Genomic DNA, 24,998 nt, shown 5'->3' on the forward strand with positions numbered 1-24,998 from the left:
TATTTTGCTTTCACCTTTGATTAAAAATATTTTCTAATTTTCCTTTTGAGGAAAAAGGAGTTTTGAGTTCTTCTTTGGCCCATGGGTTGTATAGAAGTATATTATTCAGTTTCCATACACTGGGGGATTTTCTAAAAATGGTTCTGTTATTGATTTCTAGTTTAATTCCACTGTGGTCAGATACACCTTGTATATATCTTGCATGACTTAAATCCTTTTCTATTTATGAGACTTTTTTATGATTAGGAACATAGACTACCTGGGTAAACATATCTTAGAAAATACTCTGGGTGCACTTTGAAAAGAATATGTATTCTGCTATTGTTGGGTGGAGTGTTCTATAAATACAACTTCAACTGAATTGGTTGGTTGTGTCCAAGTTTTCTATATCCTTACTGATTTTATGTCTCCTTGTTCTATCAAATATTGAGTATGTCTCCTTGTTCTATCAAATATTGAGTGGCACCTGGGTGACTCAGTCGGTTAAGTGGCTGACTTCAGATCAGGTCATGATCTCACAGTTCACGAGTTCAGGCCCTGTGTTGGGCTTGGTCTCACAGCTCAGGGCCTGGAGCCAGCTTCAGATTCTGTGTCTCCCTCTCTCTCTGCCCCTCCCCTGCTCGCACTCTGTCTCTCTCAAAAATAAATTAAAAATCCCATTAGAAACAATTAAAAAAAAGACATCTCTGACTATACTTATGGAGTTATCTATTTCTCATTTTATTTTTATCAGTTTTATTTCATATATTTTCTATTCTTTTTTTTAATTTTCTTTTTTTTTTAATTTACATACAAATTAGTTAGCATATATATAGTGCAACAGTGATTTCAGGAGTAGATTCCTTAGTGCCCCTTACCCCTTTAGCCCATCCCCCCTCCCACACCCCCTCCAATAACCCTTTGTTTGTTGTCTATATTTATCAGCCTCTTCTGTTTTGTCCCCTCCCTGTTTTTATATTATTTTTGTTTCCCTTCCCTTATGTTCATTTGTTTTATCTCTTAAAGTCCTCCTATGAGTAAAGTCATATGATTTTTGTGTTTCTCTGACTGACTAATTTCACTTAGCATAATACCTTCCAGCTCCATCCACGTAGTTGCAAATGCCAAGATTTCATTCTTTTTGATTGCTGAGTAATACTCCATTGTATAGATATACCACATCTTCTTTATCCATTCATCCATCAATGGACATTTGGGCTCTTTCCATACTTTAGCTATTGTAGATAGTGCTGCTATAAACATGGGGGTGCACGTGTCCCTTCGAAACAGCACACCTGTTTCCCTTGGATAAATGCCTAGTAGTGTGACTGTTGGGTGGTAGGGTAGTTCTATTTTTAGCTTTTTGAGGAACCTCCATACTGTTTTCCAGAATGGCTGCACCATCTTGCATTGCCACCAACAATGCAAAAGAGATCCTCTTTTTCCGCATCCTCGCCAACATCTGTTGTTCCCTGAGTTGTTAATGTTAGCCATTCTGACAGGTGTAAGGTGATATCTCATTGTGGTTTTGATTTGTATTTCCCTGATGATGAGTGATGTGGAGCATTTTTTCATGTGTTGGTTGGCCATCTGGATGTGTTCTTTGGAGAAGTGTCTATTCATGTCTTTTGCCCATTTCTTCACTGGATTATTTGTTTTGTGGGTGTTAGGTTTTTTTTTGTTTGTTTGTTTTTTGTTTTTTTTTTTAATATATGAAATTTATTGTCAAATTGGTTTCCATACAACACCCAGTGCTCATCCCAAAAGGTGCCCTCCTCAATACCCATCACCCACCCTCCCCTCCCTCCCACCCCCCATCAACCCTCAGTTTGTTCTCAGTTTTTAACAGTCTCTTATGCTTTGGCTCTCTCCCACTCTAACCTCTTTTTTTTTTTTTTTTTCCTTCCCCTCCCCCATGGGTTTCTGTTAAGTTTCTCAGGATCCACATAAGAGTGAAACCATATGGTATCTGTCTTTCTCTGTATGGCTTATTTCACTTAGCATCACACTCTCCACTTCCATCCACGTTGCTACAAAAGGCCATATTTCATTTTTTCTCATTGCCACGTAGTATTCCATTGTGTATATAAACCACAATTTCTTTATCCATTCATCAGTTGATGGACATTTAGGCTCTTTCCATAATTTGGCTATTGTTGAGAGTGCTGCTATGAACATTGGGGTACAAGTGCCCCTATGCATCAGTACTCCTGTATCCCTTGGATAAATTCCTAGCAGTGCTATTGCTGGGTCATAGGGTAGGTCTATTTTTAATTTTCTGAGGAACCTCCACTCTGCTTTCCAGAGCGGCTGCACCAATTTGCATTCTGTGGGTGTTGGGTTTGATAAGTTCTTTATAGATTTTGGATACTAACCCTTTATCTGATATGTCGCTTGCAAATATCTTCTCCCACACTGTCAGTTGCCTTTTAGTTTTGCTGATTGTTTCCTTGGCTCTGCAGAAGCTTTTTATTTTGATGAGGTCCCAGTAGTTCATTTTTGCTTTCGTTTCCCTTGCCTCTGGAGACGTGTTGAGTAAGAAGTTGCTGTGGCCAAGATCAAAGAGGTTTTTGCCTGCTTTCTCCTTGAGAATTTTGATGGCTTCCTATCTTATGTTTAGGTCTTTCATCCATTTTATTTTTGTGTATAGTGTAAGAAAGTGGTCCAGGTTCATTCTTCTGTGTGTCACTGTCCAGTTTTCCCGGCACTACTTGCTGAAGAGACTGTCTTTTTTCCATAGGATATTCTTTCCTGCTTTGTCAAAGATTGGTTGGCCATTCGTTTGTAGGTCCATTTCTGGGTTCTCTATTCTGTTCTGTTGATGTGAGTGTCTGTTCTTGTGCAAGTACATATATTTTCAAGATCTATTATAAGGTGCATAATTATTTAGGATTGTTATGTCCTTTTCATGTATTGACCACAAAGCCATACAAAATGACCTTCTTTAGCGCTGGTAATATTCTGTCTTCTGAAATCTATTTTGTCATTAATACATACTCTCTAGTTTTCTGTTTATCAGTATTGGCATATCTATTTGTGCATTTCTGGTCAGTAGCATGACTTGCTCTCTTATCCAATCTGATAATCTCTACCTTTTAGTTAGAGTGTTTAGACCATTCATATTTAATGAGATTATTGATGTCATTAGGTTTAAATCTATCCAGGATTATTGGGGGCGGGGTGATAGAGTAAACTGGGTGGAATTGGTGGGAAGGATTACAAAGGGACACATGGAAGCTTGGGGGTGAGTTTTAATGATCTTGCTTGTGGTGTTGATTTTATGACTATATATGTGTCAGATTATACACTTTCAATATATGCAGACTATTCTATCAACTGCACCTCAATAAAGTTTTTTTTAAGTGTTTATAATAATCACCCAGTGCTCATCAGGACATGTGAACTCCTTAATCCCCTCACCTGTTTCACCCATCCCCACCCTTCTAGTAACCTTTAGTTTGCTTTCTGTAATTAAGAATCTGTTTCTTGGTTTGTCTCTCTCTCTCTCTCTTTATCTCTCTTTTTTTCCCTTTTGTTCATTTGTTTTGTTTCTTAGATTCCACATTTGAGTGAAATCACATGGTGTTTGTCTTTCTCTGACTGACTTATTTCACTTAGCAGTATACTCTTTAGCTCCATCCATGTTAAAGTTTTAAAGAAAAATTGGAAAGAAAAAATGTCATCTATAATCTTACCATCCAAATATGAGAGCTGTTAGCAATTTAGTAACCATGAAAGTCTAGAGACAACACTTTCAGATACCCAGATCTGAAAATTTTGAAAAACTGTAGTATTCCATTATGGTAATAAAATAGTCTGACTTTTCTCCTGTTGCTAGAGTTGGTTTATATTTGTGAAGGTTATATCTGCCATTATAGTTTTAATAATAAAACTGTACCAAAATGGATATTTTTGTTTCAATATTTATCCAAACAACAGATCTGGAAACTTTCCTCGTACACCCCTCCACTGCAATCTGTTGATCATTAAGTTCTGTCACATTTGTCGCCTCCTTTCTGCTCTCATTGTTAATAGGCTGGGTGTGTATAAATGTCTTGAATTTGCATAAATTATAAGCAAGAGCACACAAATCACACAGTAGAGCTCCTATAAGGGGGTGTACTCTCTCTGGCATTAGTGGTGGGGACAAGTCACTGTATCAAGTGACTCTGATGACCAAAGTCCCCAGGAGTGATCCTCATTTCTCTTCTGGACGCCTACAATAATATCTCTCATTCTTTTAACTTAAAGCTAAAGATATTAAACCAATAAATCTAATAACATGTGAAGAAACAATTTTTCTTGAGCATTTAAATGTTGATTACAAGCTGATCAATTAATGAAATAAAGCAATGTATTTTATATAATTGAGTATTAATCACACACACATACATATTTACCCACACCATTAACATCATGGATTTTATTAATTTCTTCCTTATTTCTGTACTAATTTTTCCTTCCTAGTTCTACTGCTATTCTTTTCTCCTTTTTTGATATTTTCTGAAGGATCTAATATTATTTTGATTTCTTCCTAGAATTACATTAATAATACCAGATCCAAAAGTAAAGTTATACCATCACAAACAGAGATTACAGAATTTGGGGCACAATTTTGTTTGTTTGTTTTGCTTTTTAATGTTTTTTTCTTTTTGAGAGAGAAAGAGCAGGAGCAGGTAAGGGGCAGAGAGAGAGGGAGACACAGAATCCGAAGCAGGCTCCAGGCTCTGAGCTGTCAGCACAGAGCCTGACGTGGGGCTCAAACCCACAAAACTGTGAGATCATGACCTGAGCCAAAGTTGGATGCTCAACCAACTGAGCCATCCAGGTGCCCAGGTCACAATTTGGTTCTTAGTGGAGTCTTGGGGTTTGGGTTGGCTTATAGATCAAGTCACTTAATCCTCTACTTCTAATCTTGACATTCTTGAGATTTTAAATGTTTTGTGTTGTTTTTTTTTTTAACGTGAGGCTCTCCTGCCATCTCCCAGATAAAATACAAATTCCTTAGCATGATAGATAAGCCTTGGGAATATAGCAATCCCTTCCCCCAGCCTCCCATATAGCCTCAACCCATATTGGTGTCCACAAGAGCAGACTTCCAGCCATGCCCACCAATTCTTTCTCAGCCAAATACACCTCCTATGAAAGGCTTATCCAAACTCTCCTAGCAAATGTTTCAGACTCTAAGCTCTCAAGAAACTTCTTTTTATCACTTAAGCAATACCTGTAATTGTCAATTAATAGCCTGTGAATCCTTGGAGGACAGAGACAGGTACTTAGCAATAGCTGTTAAATTTTGCATGAATGAGCATTTTCTCCTTTGTCCACATACTCATGATTCCCTTCAAGAGAGCTAGTTACGGATGATTTCTTTGTGCAAATATCTAATGGCCTTGGCTTACATGTTTTGTGATCCCAGACTTTTATTATGGATTTGCCTAGTACAGAAACCACCTTTTCAGAGTACCCTCAGGACTTCCTAAGGAAGGTAATCATTTTATCAAATGTGCAACACAATGTCCATATAAAAAAAGTTATTCAGCAATTCTATGGATTTTCATTCTTGTTTTGTCCAGAAAATTTTGGGGAGAGTAAGATGTAGCTAGGAATTTATCATTGTGGTCTAATAGCACTTACTGTCTACGCCCCAAGTAGCTCTTAGCATATGGCAACTTGTATCATTTCTAATTTTAAATTAGCATAATAACCATTTTAATCATTAATCATGGCAGGTTGAACACTGGGGCTCACTACTGTGCATTCATAAAATCTCACGATAAAGGGATTAAATATAAAACAAACCACCAAGACAGCACGAACAGGAGAGGAGTGTAGAGTCAGATTCTCACATAAACTTTCCACTGGAGTTTTTGTCTTCAAGCCTTGCCTGCACCTTGGCTGACAAGTGCATGGTGCCATCAAGTTTGGAGACTTTCCAGAGTTCCACGGCACAAATCAGCTTGCTTCCTATTGCTTTTCTCTTACTGCCGGCTTGTGCTTTGGCCTTGCTTGGTTTAAATCGGTAGCCGTTATTCCATCAATTTTACAGCTTCTGAAAGAATTGTCATTTCTTGTGTTTCATCTCGTCTCCTCTCCCTTTCTCTTTGCCTTATGCGTCTATGCTTTCTGTTTTTTTGATGCCATCTTAGTTGGATTTCAGAGGAATGGTAATAAACACATGGGTTCAATTTTCCATGTTTAACTGAAAGCCCTCTTCGTTATTCAGGTTTCTGTGTGTCTGGTCTCCCCAACTAGAGAGTGAACTCCAAGGAAACCATTATTGAAGTGTTATTATACATTGTTTTATAGGATCTTCCAAACAGGCGTTCTACTTATGTTTATGGTTGATATTAACGGATTACCTTGAGTGGCCAGCCAAGTACCCTTGAGGTTACATAAAAGACTTTTCAAGAACACTGGCAATTTCTAGGTCTTCAACTTCCACCTGTACCCCTTCCTAAAATTAATCTAACATTTGCAGCCCATGTATTGTATTGGCTTTCCTTTCTCTTTTCCTCTTTAATAATGCATTTCTCTCCTTTTCCCCCTCTCTTTTACACACACACACACACACACACACACACACACACAACACACCCCACATCTAAATCTTTTTCTGGCACAATTTGCCCAGGGTGTAAAAACCTGCAGGGCAGCATACAAACATACAATTTGACATATTGCTTTGGGCCAACTTCTTCCAATTAAGGCCCCATAATCTGAGGTATGGCAGTACGGTCATACATATATATAACATTTTTCTTCCCCTGTCAACAGCTCAGCTTGGTGTGATTAAACAGGTATTTGGCCCATGTCTGAATGTAGATATATTATAGTGGGGGAAAGGATGCAGTAATGACGATTTTTAATTAAAGAATTTGCCTCTTCCATCTGTTGTCAGAGAAAGCATTGCTCCTGAGGAAGTCCTAGAGAAGTAAAGCTAGAGGAGAAATGTTGAAGGTGATGGCTCCTTCTTTCTTCCAGCTAATGGCAAGATTCCATGTGTTGTCTAACTACCTTAGTGCACTGTTACTCAAAATCCAGAAAACCTAGAAAGATAGCACCAAGATCCTGGATTCTAAACACCATTCTTCAATCAAAAACCAGGGCAGACCTCTTAGAGAAGTGGTTGGTTCCAAAGGTGGGTCAGGGAGACCTGAATTGGAACATCAAACATGGAACATCTTGTGGTTCCAGGATGTAAGGAAATACCAAAAGCCAACCAACAAGCAAAGAAACAATGAGGATTTGTTTAAAGAATAAAGGAGCCAAAGTGAAGGAGCTCTCCTAATAGCCAAAGGAGGAACAATGTGAACAACAAAAGAAACAATGGTATTGTTGGATTTTAACTCACAGGACAAAATGAACATCTGAGTACACAGTATAAAAAAATCAAATAAATGGGAGAGGAGCATCTCTCTACTTGCTAGATGGAATGCTAATCAATTCATGAATTACTTAATAAAGCCAATTGCATTTTCAAAAAATTAAAAGATTAAAAAATGGCGGAGAAGAGACAGCTAGCACATTAGAGAGTTCCAATTAGCGTAGGAGAGAGGGAAACAGAACATCACCACTTGCAAAACATCACAGGAATAATTGTAGATGAGATCCACTATCTAGTGGGTGAGTATAGAGTAACAATTTGCCTGGTCTCACAAGTATCTCTCCCAAGATATCTGTTAACTAAAAGGGTAACTTTACAACGAAGAAATCTGACTGAAACCACCTTAAGCAAATAACCAAATCAACATCACTAATAATAAATAAGACATATTGACACTAGAAATCCTGTGATAGGGCGGATGGAGGACAGCTTCACTGCTGTGATTTTCTTCCAAAAAGTACGACCTTAATTCAATCACAACATAATAAACCCAAACTGAGGGACATCAGACAAAAAAAATTGATAAAACACTCTTTTAAAACAATAAGGGCATGAAGGACTAGGAGATACTGAGGAACTGTTATAGACAGTAGCAGACTGACTAGTAGCTAACTGTATTTTCTGGGTCATACTCTGGAACAGAAAAAGGACATTAATAAAAAAGCTGGTGAACTATGGTTATGGAAGATGCTAACATAAGGGGAAGCTGGGTGAGGTATATATGTCAACAGCATTTTTGAAATTTTTCTGCAAACCTATGAAGTATACCTTCTCTGCACTTTTTTTTTTCCCCCATTACCAGGGCTAATGTGTAGCCTACAACTATATTTTAATTCCAGGACAAAGTACTAATGAAATGTTTGTGGAATGAAAACCTATGATCTAATGACTCTTCTTGATATGGTTGTGGTTGAGAAATGTTACATTTAAGGCATTTGCTGAGGGTGGGGGAGAGCTGAGTGGCTCAGTTGGTTGAGCATCTGACTTCAGCTCAGGTCATGATCTCACAGTTGGTGGGTTCGAACCCTGCATCGGGCTCTGTGCTGACAGCTCAGACACTGGAGCCTGCTTCAGATTTTGTGTCTCCCTCTCTGTCTGCACCTTCCCTGCTTGTACTCTCTCTCTCTCCCTCAAAAATAAAGAAACACTAAAAAAAAAAAAAAGACATACGTCAGGGACTCAACTTCCAAATTTTTGCTTTTAGGCAGGATATGGAGAAACTCTTCGGAAGTTAGACTCTACCTTGCCATTGATTCTGTTTTCTGTTTTTGTTATTTGTATTGGGACGGGGGTCAGAGGAAGAGAAAGAGAGAATCTCAAGCAGGCTCTACACTCAGCACAGAACCCAACACAGGGCTCAATCCCACAACGCTTGGATCATGACCTGAGTGGACAAGAGTCGGATGCTCAACCGACCCTGCCCCACAGGTGCCCCGCCACTGATTCTGTTTTGAATGAACTGTATGACTAGAAAAGAATAGAATTCCTGCCTTCTGTACTTCTCCAGGTACACCTTGTAACAGTTACAACAATAAAAATAATTAGAATTTGCTTAAATGTCCTTACCCTCAAAAGGAATAAGAGCTAGCATTAAGTAAAATAGCAAAGAGATAATAGATGCTTGAGCTCGTGAGCACAAACGAGTTTTATTTAATTGCAAGTGTTGCAACCTAAGTACACTTTTCTTTTCTCTTCCAAGTTCTTTAACTGCTAAAAATGCCCTTATAGAGACTACCGTTGTAAAATGGGATTAATTAGTAACTTATTAAATCTACCTGTCAATTGATATGTTCTGTATGGAGCCTTTGAAATGATGTTTTGAGAGTTTATTTACAATCACTGAAAACAGCTGGTTCTATAAAACATACAAGGAGTTACAGGCTCCTTAAACTTACAACATACGTGTATTTCAACACTTAAATAGAAGCTCATTTTTTCAAAAGCAGTTTTCTACTTTCTCATAAAAATATAAAAAAGACAACATTCATAGTTTTAAAAACCCTTATTTAGCCCAAGTCAAGATTTTTCTACAAATGATACCTCTTTCCAAAAAGCTTAAAAGACATCATAGAATGATGTCATGCACAACTAAATAATTTCACCACAGCAGAGTATATCACTTTTAAGAAATATTGTGCAGTATTTCTTTTTAATCTTACATGCTACATTTCAACGGTGTCTATGCTATGTAAACACATGAGATTAATCCAAGTCATTTGTATTTACTCAGTAGATCGCCAGATATGACCAGTTGCCATGAACTGTCAAATCACAATGGCAAAAATAATAATAAAATAATAAAAGGCAATCTTTATGAATGCTTAGAAAAACTTAATAAAAGGCAACCAACATCGCCCTAAGTTTTGGTAAAAATTACCTTTCTTCCTCTTCCTTTTCCTCTCCTACCTTTTACAGCATATTAACACACAAAGATATTTATATCACTTTACTTAAATTAAACTTTTAAGTGACTCTTTTCTGATACACACAACTTATCAAAAGGCACCAAGATTGGACTCCTAAGTACTTTCAGAATTTTGGTTCCTTTTTAGGTTCCTCTAGATTGATTTTCCTCAGACAAGAGTAACTCTAAGAACCAGAAGAAAACGAATGACATAACACAGTAAGTGGACACTTGTACGACTGAAAAGGCATAAATATATTAATAGGTTCCTTGAGCTTTTCATTTAAGAAGTCACAATAACCTTCTGAACATAAACATAAAAATCGAGCACATTTATTAAGAGGAAAACTCCTCTAAGTTTATAGTGACAAGGTAGTAAATCTTCCATAATAACACAGCCAAAAGCATGAGAAATTCACTGCCAGACATTGTGGTTCATTATCCTGAAAACATGTCTGATTCGTAGCACTAACATGTAACAAAGTGTGGCATTCATTTCACAGGGAGAAAAGAAAAGTTTCATCACAATAACAGATTTACTGGATTCAGCTTTAAGTTTTAGAGATACATATTAAAGATAAAAAAGAAAAACAAGATTTACCCTTAAAATAAAAAAAGTCTTTTATATATATATATATATATATATATATATATATATACACACACACACACACACACATACATATATAATCCATTATTAATACTCTTTATGCTCTTATGATGTGTAAAACATTTAGAAACTTCCAAACTCTAGAAATGTTGACTGGTTAACCTGTTTGGCCTTAACACAATCTAAATTCCCTTTCGAGAATCACACTGATGTGTTCAGTCCGGCAGTCCAATAGGGACGGAGCGATTCTATTTCTTTTTCTTCTTCTTTGGTGGTTCATCCTCGGAGCTGCTCTCTGTGCTGGTGCTGCTGCTACTGGAAGAGCTAGAATCTGAGTCTGAATCAGAGGACGAGGAAGAGCTCGTGGTGGAGGATGAAGACGATGAACTGGAGGAACTTTCATCGGTGTCACTGTCCTCTGAGGAGGATGAGGTAGATGTTTCTTCACTCTCAGATGAAGAATCACTGGCTGAACTGTCACTGCTATTGCTACTGGAACTGGTGACACTCTTAGACCTGTTAGACAGTGAACAGTTACATGCAAGGGAAGCTGACCCTTCACAGAATGTTTAAAAAGCAATTTCATGGGCGAACAAGGTAAATGGATACACTGAAGCCTGGCTACCACGGGATCCCTAGATGTGATACGCTGGGGACTGTGTGACTAGTAATCCCGCAGCAACCGCGGGTTTTACTTTAATAACGTAACTCTCCTGGATGGAGTTCAAGAGCAGTGTTCCTACTCTTAATATACTCCAGAATGAATCATGTTAGAATAAAGTTGCAGTGTAATTGTTGGGTTTATTTAAGCCTTGGAGAGCATGGTAAATGTTTCATAATCTTTACTCTCACCAGATATATAGCTGGTCAACAATTTTTTTTTTTTTTTTACCAGTCTAATAATATTTCCTATTCTTTTTTTTTTTTTAATTTTTTTTTTCAACGTTTATTTATTTTTTTGGGGACAGAGAGAGACAGAGCATGAACGGGGGAGGGGCAGAGAGAGAGGGAGACACAGAATCAGAAGCAGGCTCCAGGCTCTGAGCCATCAGCCCAAAGCCTGACCCAGAGCCTGACGCGGGGCTCGAACTCACGGACCGCGAGATCGTGACCTGGCTGAAGTCGGACGCTTAACCGACTGCGCCACCCAGGCGCCCCTAATATTTCCTATTCTAATAGAATAAGAGAGATTTCTAAGAGAAATTATTTACTACTTCCAGGTATACTCTGGAAAGTTGGAGAAAAAGGAGAAATGAAGCCAATAAATTCCAGTCAGGTAAAGAGAGGAAAAAGGGATGATACTTAATCACGAATTACAGACAAGAGATTTCAGATCCAAATTTTATCACAAGTGTTTTAAAATCACTCTTTTCATCCCTCCAATGAGTATTCTTTATTATCTACATAATATTCCTAAAGCCACACTTACCTTTTTTTCTTCGTCTTTCTTTCTACATTAGTTTCTCCGATGCTGATAAACATGAGGGGGGAAAAAGCTCCTGTTAATAGTGATTATACACAGCTCAGGCAAACCCTTCAGCTATCCCCAAAACTGTTTTACATTGGAGAAACACTTTGTCTTTCATGACAAGTACTGACTCCAGTATTTTCTTGTTATAAGCAATAAGTTAGTTTCCTACTATAGGCTGCATATGATACATGCAGTCAACTTAATCAGTACTTAAAGGGTAAGACAGATATTACCAACTGTATCTTAGAAGCCAGGTAAGTTGGTGGTTAAGAGGACTGAGTGCACCAATTTGATTCTTTTTAGTTTTGAGCTAAGGTTGACATGGCTAAACCAACTACTTATGGAATAACAAAACAACAGTAAAACACCAACTATAATTTGAGTTTTCAGAATTATCTTATAAATGACTATTTCATTAAAAAAAAAAAAAAAGGAAAGCAAGCTTTAATTTAAAATAACCATTTCTGGGGGCGCCTGGGTGGCTCTGTCGGTTGAACCTCTGACTTCAGCTCAGGCCATGATCTCATGGTTCATGAGCTTAGCCTGGCCTTGGGTTCTGTGCTGACAGCTCAGAGCCTAGATCCTCCTTCGGATTCTGTGTCTCCCTCTGTCTCTGCCCCTTCCCTGCTGACACTGTCTCTCACTCTCTCTCAAAAATAAGTAATAAAAACATGTCTATAAAATAACCATTCCTGGGGGCACCTGGGTAGCTCAGTCTGTTGAGCCTCCAACTTCAGCTCAGGACATGATCTCATGGTTCACGGGTTCAAGTCATACATGGGGCTCTGTGCTGACACTTTAGAGCCTGGAGCCTGCTTCGGATTCTCTCTCTCCCTCTCTCTCTGCCCCTCCCCTCCTCATGCTCTGTCTCTGTCTCTCTCTCTCTTAAAAATAAATAAACATTAAAAAAATTTAAAAATAAAACAAAATAACCATTTCTAGGGCACCTGGGTGGCTTAGTCAGTTGAGCATGTGACTCTTGATTTCGGCCATGATCCAAGGGTCATGGGATGGAGCCCTGTGTTGGACTCTGCAGTAGGCATAGAGCCTGCTCTATTCACTGTCTCTAATAAAAAAAATTAAAAAAAATAAAATGAAATAAAATAGCCATTTCTTTTTCTGCATGTCCCCTAAATGTTCAGTTATTTACTATTTGATTTATTTAGTTAGTTTTTTTTTTTTTTTTTAAGTACACTCCACAACCAGCGTGGAGCCCAATGTAGGACTTGAACTAATGACCCCGAGATCAAGACCTGAGCTGAGATCAAGACTCTGACACTTAACCAATTGAGTCACCCAGGCACCTCCAGTTATTGTTATTTACTATTATTAAAACCAGACACTTAATACTTCAAGACTGTGTTCCCTCACATTATTTTTTTTTTTAACGTTTATTTATTTTTGAAAGAGACAGAACGTGAGAGGGGGAGGTGCAGAGAGAGAGAGAGAGAGAGAGAGAGAGAGAGAGAGACAGAATCTGAAACAGGCTCCAGGCTCCGAACTGTCAGCACAGAGCCCGATGCAGGGCTCAAACTCATGAGCTATGAGACCATGATCTGAGTTGAAGTCAGACACTTAACCAACTGAGCCACCGAGGCGCCCCTACTCACATTATTTATAAAGAACAAAGTCTGATGATTTTTGAATGAAATATACAAATGGCTTGCTGCTATATTCCTGCCAAATATACATGCTATATCGGGTTTTCAAATTACATAATTACTTCTATTACTATAGCACTGTCCTGTAAATTTAACATTTTTATATTCTTGACTTCTCTGTATTTCCTAGATAATGTTTGTATCCTTATTTTCTGAGTCTTTGAATATAAATATATATTTATGTCAAGTTGTCTCACATAATGGAATTACTACAATTGTTATTTTCATGGTAAAATAAGTGGTAGGAGTACATTTATCAATCACACCAGAAAAATTCATGATCACTGAGATTCATACACTTTCATCATTTTATCAGTGAACCAAAAATCAGCAGTTTTTATCTAATAGAGCCATATCTAAAATTCATGTAGTTTTGTGTATTTTTTTTTTAAAACATTTATTTATTTTGAGAGGGGCAGAGGGGCAGACAGAGGGAGAGAGGGAGAATCCCAAGCAGACTCCACACTGTCAGTACAGAGCCCGATGCAGGGCTGGCTCTTACCAACCATGAGATCATAACCTGAGCCGAAATCGAGAGTCAGACACTTAACTGGTTGAGCCATCCAGGTGCCCCTAGTTTTATGTATTTTTAAGAACAAGATATTCATACCATACAACTAGAAAAACAAAGTAAATGTTGAAATTATTCGTAACTATTATACTTTATTTTATTAAAAATTTTTTTAATGTTTGTTTTCGAGAGAGAGAGCACAAGCAGGGGAAGGGCAGAGAGAGAAGGGGATAGAGGATCAGAAGTGGACTCTGCATTGATAGCAGTGTGCCTGGTGCAGGGCTTGAACCCACAAACCCTGAGATCATGACCTGAGCTGAAGTCAGAGGCTCAACTGACTGAGTCATCCAAGCACCCCTATATTTTTTTAGGACAGGGCTCTTCAAACATTTTTTGCTTACGTTCTTTTTGTTTTTTTTAAAGAGAGAGAATGACAGAGCACAAGCAGGGGAGAGGGGCAGAGAGAGAGGGAGAGAAAGAATCCCAAGCAGGCTGCATATTCAGTGCAGAGCCTGACGCAGGGCTCAATCCCATGACCCTGGGATCATGACCTGAGCTGAAAACAAGAGCTGGATGCTCAACTGATGAGCTACCCAGGTGCCTCCCTTTTGCTTACATTCTTTTCTTAAAAAATGTTTATTTATTTTGTGTGTGTGAAAGAGAGCACATATGACAGCAGGGGAGATGAAGAGAGAGAGAGAGAGAGGGACAGAGAAAATCCCAAGCAGGCTCTGAGCTGGAAGACACAGGGCTTAATCTCATGAACTGAGATCATGCCCTGAGCCAAAATCAAGAGTTGGACACTTAACCAACTGAGCCGCCAGGCGCAGCCCTCTTACATTCTTAATAAAGAATTTGAAAAACTTTTTTTGCCTCTTCCTTTTTTCCATCCAAGTTTTAATATTAACGAAAAGTGTAATGACTCATCTCATATATATAATTTTAAAAGAAAATTATTATATCATTTGGTAATTGTATCCAATGGAAAGTAAATGCCACAATAATTTGATACCTACTGTAATTCACTCAAAAATTATGAACAAGCTTATCTTTAACAGTTGGTACTTTTACAGTCTTTTTTCCTCACTGAACTTGTACTTTTTTTTCTTTTTGTTTTCTTTTTCTTAAAGTAGGCTCCACACTCAACATGAGGTTCAAACCCACAACTCTGAGATCAGGAGTCAAATGCTCCACTGACTGAGCCAGCCAGGTACCCCTGAACTGTACTTTTATTCTCGTTTCCCTATAGAAAGTATCCTAATGTATTTTTATGGCAAAGATTTTTAGTGATCATTTATGGTATTTCTCGGCAATAAAAACAGAGACCTAACTTAAAATTGTATTTTTTAATTGCATATGATCCTAAGACTTTAAAAGTGTTTAAAAATTCTGAATTGAGCAGCCATTACTGATAATACAATTGATTAAAACAATGTAGAAATACATTATAAATTTTAAAGTTTATTTATTTTGAGAGAGAGAGAAGGAGAAAGGAAGAGAAAGAATACCAAGCAGGCTCCAGGCCACCAGTGCAGAACCTGACACGGGGCTTGAACCCATGAAACCATAAGATCATGACCTGAGCCAGGATCAAAAGTTGGACATTTAACTGACTGAATCACCCAAATGCCCCAATACATTACAAATTTTAATAATTATTACACATCAAAGTAAATTTATTGGAAATGCATCTCTTAATGACATCGAGTGTTTTTCCACTTAATGTATCCATGGATCTTATTGCTAAATTCCAACAAGGTTCAGCATTAATTCAATTCCTGTATTTAATTTGTATAGATTTGACCCTAAGAAACCTTCTTAACCTCAACAGTTGGGAATAGAGTTTTGTTGTAGCAATGTCACTGTTTGAATTCCTCCAATGTTGTATTCCATGAGTCACAAAAATGTATGATTAAAAACACTTTTATGGGCACCTGGGTGGCTCAGTTGGTTAAGTGGCTGACTCCTGATTTCAGCTCGGGTCATGACGTCATGTTTTGTGAGTTTGAGCTATGTGTCGGGCTCTGTGCTGGCAGCACGGAGCCTGTTTGGGATTCTCTCTCTCTCTCTCTCTCTCTCCCTCTCTGCTCCTCCCCTGCTTGTGCTTGCTGTGCTCTCTCTCAAAATAAATAAATAAACACTTAAAAAAATAATAAATTAAAATATACTTTTAAATTGGCAGCTCAATTAGGTCTTCCTTCAGGTTTCCTGGGGAAAAAAAAATTACAAAAGAATTTGCTCCTAATAATTAGAGCTATTCACTTTCTTTGTACATATACCACTATTTTGAAAAATGTTTTCACACATGAAGAAAGAGAATGGAAAAGGAGAACTGGCAGGCAAGTTCTCATACAAATTTAGTTTTGAAAAAGTATGTATGAATGTTGATGACCTAGAAATTGATTACCTATCTATTCCTGCATAACCCTTGAGGAGCATTCATTTCCACAAATTGGGAGACTGCTACCTTGAAAGTCCATGTGTTTAAGACACTATTATATAGCTAACAGTCCTTATGAAGATGCTGCTTCTCATCTGTAGCACTGAGTACACCTGACACCTTCCCATTTCAGTTTCTAAAACATGTTTACTTACTTATTTCAAAGCAATTTTAAAAGCTTTATTCAAAGGACACAAAAGGGTAAGTAACACATTTCCAGGTCCCTCCTACCCAGTTCTCCTTCTATAATGGAGCCACTATGGGGCGCATGGGTGGCTCAGTTGGTTGAGTGTCCAACTTCAGCTCAGGTCATGATCTCCTGGTCTGTGGGTTCGAGCCCTGTGTCAGGCTCTGTGCTGACAGCTCAGAGCCTGGAGCCTGCTTTGGATTCTGTGTCTCCCTCTCTCTCTGCCTCTCCCCCGCTTGTGATGTCTCTATCTCTCAAAAATAAACGTAAAAAAATTTTTTTTTAGAATGGAGCCACTATTATGACTCTTTTATATTTCCAAAAAAATTTCATTATTCCTTCTCTCCTTTTTTAACATAAATGATAGCATATTATATATACTGTTTTCTATCCTATTTATATACTTAGTTTAAGTATCTTGGATGTCTTTCCATATCGACTCTATAACAATAAAGGGAACTGGATAAAAAATGGAGTTGGGAAGCTCTAAAGGGGGGTTCTCACACACTACCACTCATCATTAACAGCAGACCCCAACATGAAGAATAGTACCTTGCATTCTTCAGTAGGAAGTAGCTTACTTTTACCATTCCAGCAGGAGGAAGGACAGTTTTCTTCTTGTCTAGCAATAGCAACAGCCAGGAGAAACTGCCACAGTCGTCCAATGAGAATCTTGATCTCTTATTCTCTTCCAATGGACTTTTGTTTAAAACAGCCCTTCTTGGTGCACCTGGGTGGCTCAGTCGGTTAAGCATCTGCCTCTTGCTTTTGACTCAGGTTATGATCTCACTGTTTCGTGAGTTCAAGCCCAACTTCGGGCTCTGGGCTGGCAGTGAGGAGCCTGTTTGGGATTCTCTCTCCCACTCTCTCTGCCCCTCTTCCACTTGCACTGTTTCTGTCTCTCTCAAAATAAATAAATGAACTTAAAACACAAACAGCCCTTCCCAATTTCCTCTTTTCCCCAATAAAAGCAAGCCCTTCTCCTTTGTTCCCTGGACCTGCCTATGGTTTACCATGGTTTGTTTGTCCCGGATTGCAATGCCTTTACTATTCCCGAATAAACTCATTTTGCTGGTAAAATAACAACTGGCCATTTTATCTTTCAGGTTGATGGCTCATATAACCTACCTCATAGTCTGCTGTCATTTCACTGGCAGTTAAGTCAATAAAGTACAATGATTAAGAAGAAGGCCTGGCTGGTTTAACACTTAATCTTTCCACTTACTGACTGTGTGACACTGACAAGTAACTGAACTTTTCCAGGCTCCAGTTTCTTCACATGTAAAATGGGGATAATAGTACGTACATTAATTGTACAGATGTGATGCTCGAATAAGCTAATAGGTGTCAAGAGCTTATATAGCACCTAGGACATAGTAAGCACTCATTAAATGTTAGCCTATACTATAATCTAAATCTGGATAACCACCATGAGACATTTAGTTGTTTAATAAATTCTATAAATAAAAATACTCCTTTGGAGAGTGCCTGGGTGGCTCAGTTGGTTGCGTGTGTGCCTCTTAATCTCAGCTCAGGTCTTGTGGTTGTGGGTTCAGATCCTGCACTGGGCTCTGCATTGGGTCTGAAGCCTACTTAAAAAAAAAAAAAAAGAAAGAAAGAAAAAAGAAAGAAAAAAGAAAAAAACTCCCACATGTACACTTACCTTTGTTGTAATAATAATAATCTGTTTTCTTTTTCTTTTAAAGCTTTCTTTAGTTCTGCTGTTCTTGAAGGCCTATGTAGGTATTTTCTTTTTCCTGTGCATTCATAAGTCCAATGTCCAAATTCTAAGCATTTCTGACATCTTACATGTTGCTTATTTGCTTCACTGCAGAGCAAAAGAACAGAAAGAAAATAGAATACAGGACTTAAGATTTTGACTTGACATTTTCTATCCTTTTTTTTTTTTAAATTTTTTTTTTTTCAACGTTTATTTATTTTTGGGACAGAGAGAGACAGAGCATGAACGGGGGAGGGGCAGAGAGAGAGGGAGACACAGAATCGGAAACAGGCTCCAGGCTCTGAGCCATCAGCTCAGAGCCCGACGCGGGGCTCGAACTCCCGGACCGCGAGATCGTGACCTGGCTGAAGTCGGACGCTTAACCGACTGCGCCACCCAGGCGCCCCAACATTTTCTATCCTTAAAAGTACACATAATGTAAATATTTTTAAGGTCAAATATAAACATAATTTTATACTTTGTTTATTATGTCAGATTTAATTAGAAGGCAGGATACTAAGTAGTCAAGAACATGGACCTTGGGAGTTAGAACTCCATTCAAATCTTCACTCCTCAATTCCATTCCAGTAATGGCAGACTAGGTAACTCAGACCAACTCCTCAGCTCAGAAATAGAAAAGACAGTCAAAACATTTTTAACAATCTGCTTGAGGCATCAGAGAACTAACGACGGGGTGAACAATCTAACCAAGCCAACATATGGAAGAAAATGGAAATCCACAGCAGTCAGCTCTGTATTTAAGTCAACTTGAGCTGGAAGCGTTTGCTCAGCGGGGTAAACCTCATTATAACAAGCCACGGAGATAAACTATGTATCCAGGGTTAGGTCTCTGAAGATTTATACTCTGAGAATAAACCAACTGTATACAGAATACAGCTCAGCTTCTATTCATCTAGGAGAAAAAGAAAAATCCCAATCCTATAATCCCTGAAATTGGATTAAGATGCAGCAAGTAAAGTCAAATAGATGAAAAGAATTGGAAAGGAAAAAATAAAATGTTCATTCCTCACTGATGACATATTATATACATGGCAAATCCAAAGAATCTACAGATAAAGTATTTTGAAATAATTAGAATTCACAAGATCAGCAAGATTTCAGATTGTGGTCAGCAAACTTTGTAAAGAGTCAGATAGCAAAAATTGCAGGCTTTGCCAATCAGGAGGTAAAATTGAGGGTATTATGTAGGTACTTACCTAACATGAGAGAAAACCCAATTCCACAAATATGTTATTAATAAAAATATTCCACATAAAGGAGGTTTACTAGGGAGAAGAATGGAATTCTTTTCTAGAAGATAACATTTCACTCATTTGAGGTTGAAAGTTAGTGTTTCCTACTATCCAACTGACCATACATATATACATGTAATTAATATTCTTTTTTTTTTTTTTTTAGTTGAAAGAGGGTGCAAGTGAGTGAGGGGCAGAGAGAGAAAGAAAGAGAGGAGTGCGGCTCATGTTCATCTGAAGCAGGGTTGTATTCATCTGAAGTGGGGCTCCTGCTCACCCAAAGTGGGCACAAGCTCCCCAGATGCCGGACTCAAACTCATGAACCGTGAGATCATGACGTGAGCCAAAGTCAGATGTTTAACTGACTGAGCCACCCTGGCGCCCTGTAATTAACATTCTTGAGAGCCCACCAAAACAAGCAGCAAGTAGGATTCAGCAGGATTCTATAACAAAAACAGTTAAGATGACATTTTAAAAGGTGATATTTATAATTTCCTGAAAAATATCAAATACGTAGAGATACAAAGAAAATATGTACAAGAGTTCTTTGCACAATATAAACATTATGAGAGAAATTAAACATCTAAGTAAGTGGCTATATGGAAAAACATACCATGTTTGTATAATTTCAAACTTGATAATTTCAAAATGTCCATTCTCCACAAACTGATCAATAGATTCAAAGCAATGCCAATGAAAATCAAAACAGGTTGTTTGTTTTGTTAACCAACTTATTCTAAAATGTATATGGAAAAGGCCAAGAAGAGCCAAAATGCTCTTGTAAAGGAATAAGTGGGAGAAGACTTAGACTAGAAGTCATTGACTTAATGATACAGCTATACCAATTAAAAATATGAAATTGGAGCAAAGATACACAAGCCCATGGAACAAAACAGACTGCCCCAAAATAGACTAATGTATGTAAGAATACTTATTTTATGACAACCATGGCACTAGACAGCAGTGGGAGAAAAGATAGGTTATTAAGTGTACAGGGACAACTGGTTATACATATGGAAACAATGAGACTTTACTCTCTACCATATACAAACATTGATTACAGACTGGTCAAAGAATACATGTTTTACAAGATGGTATAAAAAAGGTGACTTGGAGGGGCACCTGGCTGACTCATTTGGAAGAGCATCATCTTGAGGTCGTGAGTTTGAACCACACGTTGGGTGAGGAGATTAAAAATAAACAAACAAATGAACAAAAAGTGAAAAGGGCGTCTGGCTGGCTCAGTCGGTTAAGTGTCGCACTTTGGCTAAGGTCATGGTCTCGTGGTGTGTGACTTCGAGCCCTCATGGTTCATGAATTCGAGCCGCGAGTCGGGCTCTCTGCTGTCAGTAAGGAGCTTGCATCTGATCCTTTGCCTCTCCTCCTCTCTGCCCCTTCCCTGCTGGTTCTCTCTCTATATAAAAATAAATAAATTATATATATATATATATATATATATATATATATATATATATATATATACACACACACACACACGCATATATGTATGTATACATATAATATAATATAAAGAGAGTAAAAAGGGAAGCCAAGCACTAACAGTGCAGAGACTACTTGGGATTCTTTCTCCCTCTCTCTCTGCCCCTCCCCCACTCTCTCATGCACGTGCACTCTCTCTTTCAAAATAAATAAATAAACTTAAAAAACAATTTAGAGAGAAAAAAAGGGGAAGGGCCGTCTGGGTGGCTCGGGAGGCTAAGCATCCAACTCTTAGTTTTGGCTCAGGTCATCATCTCACGGTTCAAGGGACTGAGTCCCACATCGGGCTCGGCACTGGCAGTGCGAAGCCTGCTTGGGATTCTCTTTCTCCTTCTCTCTGCCCCTCCCCAACTTGTGCTGTCCCTGTCTCTCTCAAGATAAATAAATAAACTTAAAAAGCCTTTAAAATAAATTAAAAATTTAAAAATAATAAATAATAAAAAAAAAGGGAAGCCAAGAAGTTGGAGAAGATGTTACAAATCACCAAGAAAATGGCACATCATAGAAAAATAAGATGAAGTGGAAAATGGGAAGACTGCACAAAAATGGGCCTGGGAAACACAAATCAATAATAAACATATAAAAAGTTGCTCTTTAGGGGTGCCTGGGTGGCTCAGTCGGTTAAGCGTCTGATTCTTCATTTTGGCTCAGGTCATGATCTCACCGTTTGTTAGTTCAAGCCCTGCATCAGGCTATGCACCGACAGCATGGAACCTGCTTAGGATTCTGTCTCCCTCTCCCTCTCCCTCTCTGCCCCTCCCCTGCTTGCTCTTTCTCAAAATTAATTAAAATACACTTAAAAAAAAGTTGCTCTTTACTAATCAAAGAAAAGCATATTAAATGCTCAAAGATACCAAGGCATACGTACGTACCAGAAAGAATAAAATTAAAAACTGAGAATAACAAATGTTAGCAAAGATACATAGCAAGAGGAACACATATCCATTGTGTGTATGAATGCAAACCAGTACAACCATTTTGAAAAAAAATATACTATAGTTAAAGAGATGTACACTCTATGATCCAGTAGTTCCACTCATAAGTATTTATACAACAGAATTCAATGCACAGCCAAACCAGATAACATGTATAAAAATATTGCTTTCCTTTATGTAGCTCTTAAAACTTTTCAAACAATCATACCCTTATAGAAAACTTCTAAGTACAGTTCAAAGAACTATTTTTCCTGTATCATTTGTAAACTGCCAAACTGATGACTCATCAACTCAGAATATTTCATTGCATTTTTCTATAAACTAGGATATTCTTCTAGGTAACAAAGTAACCATCAAAGTCAAGAAATTAAAATAGATACATTCCTACCATTTAATCTTCAGACCCTTACATTTAAGGGACATCAAACGTCCCAATAACGTTCTATATAGCAAAATCCAATTCAGCATCTACGTTGCCTTTGTAAAGTCTATTTGATTTCCTTCTGTCTAATGAGTTCCTTAGTCGTATCCTGCTTATTATGACCTTAACAATTTTGAAGATTACAGGCCAGTTATTTTGTAGAATGTGCTTCAATTTGAGTTGCTTTCAAGTTCATTCATGCAATTATCAGTAGGAAGCTTCAGTTCCCTGCCTGTTGACCTCTCCACAGATAGGGCTGCCTACAACACGGTTTTCCCCAGAGGGAGTGACCAAGGCAACTCAAGAAAGAAGTCATAATTTTTTATAACCTAATCTTGAAAATGACATACCATCACCTTTGCTGTACTCTGTTGGTCACACAGACCAACCCTAGAATAACTTGAAAGGAGACTGCACAAGAGTGTGAATGCCAAAAGGCAGGGATCATTGGGGGTTATCTTGGAGGTCAACTACCACATCTGAGATCTCTACATGATTAGATTCAAGCCATGCCTCTTGGCAGGAATGTAACAGAAATGGGCTGTGTCCTTCTCACCATATTCCTACCAGGTGACACAAGATGGCAATTTGTCTTATTGCTGATGATATGCACTCTGATTCCTTGATTAAGGAGGGTTGACCAGAGTTTACATTCTAAAGTTACTTTTTGTACTTTTGTAATTATGGTGGTTGTAAATGATGTCCACAAATTCTTTCATACTTTTCACTTCAAAAAGGGAAGCCCTAATTCCCTATCTTTAAGGGTAGCTTAGATTTAGCATCTTGCTTCTAACAGAATAAATCAGGATGGTGTGACTTTGAAGATTAAGTCACTTAGCTGACATGTCATGCAGACACTAAAGCAGCCTCTAGGGAGGCCCACGTGGTGAAGAACTGAGGCCTCCTGCCAATAGCCCTGTGAATGAGCCATCTTGGGAGACAGATCTGCCAGTCCTGATCAAGCCTTCAGATAACTGCAGCCACTAAGTTCTGGGGCTCCTGGGTGGCTCAGTTGGCTAAGCGTCTAACTCTTGATTTTGGCTCAGGTCATGATCTTACTGTTTGTGGGATCGAGCCCCATGGTGCGCTCTGTGATGATGGTGCACAGCCTGCTTAGAATTCTCTCTCTCCCCCTCTCTCTCTCTGCCCCTCCTCTGCTCATGCATGTGCACTCTCTCACTTTCTCTCGAAATGAATAAATAAAAATTAGGGTGCGCCTGCGTGGCTCAGTTGGTTAGGAATCCAACTTTGCCTCAGGTCATGATTCCACAGTTCGTGAGTTTGAGTCCCACACCAGGGTCTGTGCTGATAGCTGAGAGCCTGGAGCCTGCTTCAGATTCTGTGTCTCCCTCTCTCTCTCTGCCTCTCCCCAGCTCGCACTCTGTCTCTCTCAAAAATAAACATTAAAATAAAATAATAAGTAAAAAGAAGCCAATAAGTTCTGGGATGATTTGTCACACAACTGTAAGTGAAAACTGGTATAACAATAAGTATTTTGTGGGTTGGTATTTCAAAGTACATAAATATCTTGCCCACTAAGTTTTTAGTTCATTTATTCATCTATCAGTACGAACTCATATTTTTCTATCTTATTCAATAAGGTATAATTTGTTACATGATTTATGTTGATACTCAGATTGTCCTAGATGTGGTCAGTGGAAAGGAATCCTTTCAAGCTGGGTTCTGTGTCCTTTTGACATGACTTCTTCATTTTGGGGATACTTCCTTGCTCTCTGGTACAACAAAAAATTTTAGGCACATCTACTTTCCTTGTCCCAGCCTGCAATCAGACTGATGGAGCCATGATGATATTTAGAGTCACATTTCTCTTTCCACTTAGGCTCTGACACCTCATACCAAATTACACTTCCCCTTCCCTGTGTAGATATTTTCTCCATTAGGGTGATAACTTATGCTAAATGGCTCCTCTGTGTGGACACCTTCCTCACCTTGCTTGGGATCTGATACCCTACACTGGACCTTCCCCCACTTTAGGGATCTGACACCCTGCAGTGGCCCTTCCCCCCACTGGATGCCCTCCACACCCTGCTGATGCTACAGATCACTTCACACATCTATGTAGATGCCCTCCTTACCCACTTCAGCTCCAATACTCCAATGCCAAGTCAACCCTGTGCATGGAGGCCTATCTTGCTCTACACTACTTAATGGCTTTAGGGGTGACTTGTTCAAGAAGGGAAGAGGAAGAACTAAAGAATATAACAGCATGACTTGTAATTTCCTCAAAACTGGAGGGGTGCCTGCGTGGCTCAGTGGGTTGTGCATCCGACTTTGGCTCAGGTCATGATCTCCCGGTTTGTGAGTTCAAGCCCCATGTAGGGCTCTGTGCTGATAGCTGGGAGCCTGAAGCCTGCTTCAGATTCTGTGTCTCCCTCTCTCTCTGCCCCTCCCCTGCTTGTGCTCTGTCTCTCTCTGTCTCTCAAAAATGAATAAATGTAAAAAAAAAAAACCAAACCCTGGAGATAATATCCAAGTAGAATGGATAATTTATGGTACAG

General features: G+C 38.5%; 1 protein-coding gene across 1 annotated transcript in view; it reads right to left on the reverse strand.

Moving 5' to 3' along the window:
* Positions 1–8,993: 8,993 nt before the first annotated feature.
* Positions 8,994–24,998, reverse strand: part of ZCCHC10 (zinc finger CCHC-type containing 10) — a 28,675-nt gene continuing 12,670 nt past the window's right edge. Inside the window, exons 2-4 of the mRNA XM_045488870.1 lie at positions 18,314–18,478; positions 11,810–11,851; positions 8,994–10,896 (exon numbers count right to left, since the gene is read on the reverse strand). Of these exons, the coding sequence (XP_045344826.1) occupies positions 10,629–10,896; positions 11,810–11,851; positions 18,314–18,478 (475 nt within the window). The 3' untranslated portion in view covers positions 8,994–10,628. The remainder of the gene's footprint in view (positions 10,897–11,809; positions 11,852–18,313; positions 18,479–24,998) is intronic.

Source organism: Leopardus geoffroyi, chromosome A1, assembly GCF_018350155.1.
Source record: "Leopardus geoffroyi isolate Oge1 chromosome A1, O.geoffroyi_Oge1_pat1.0, whole genome shotgun sequence".
Lineage (NCBI taxonomy): Eukaryota > Metazoa > Chordata > Mammalia > Carnivora > Felidae > Leopardus > Leopardus geoffroyi.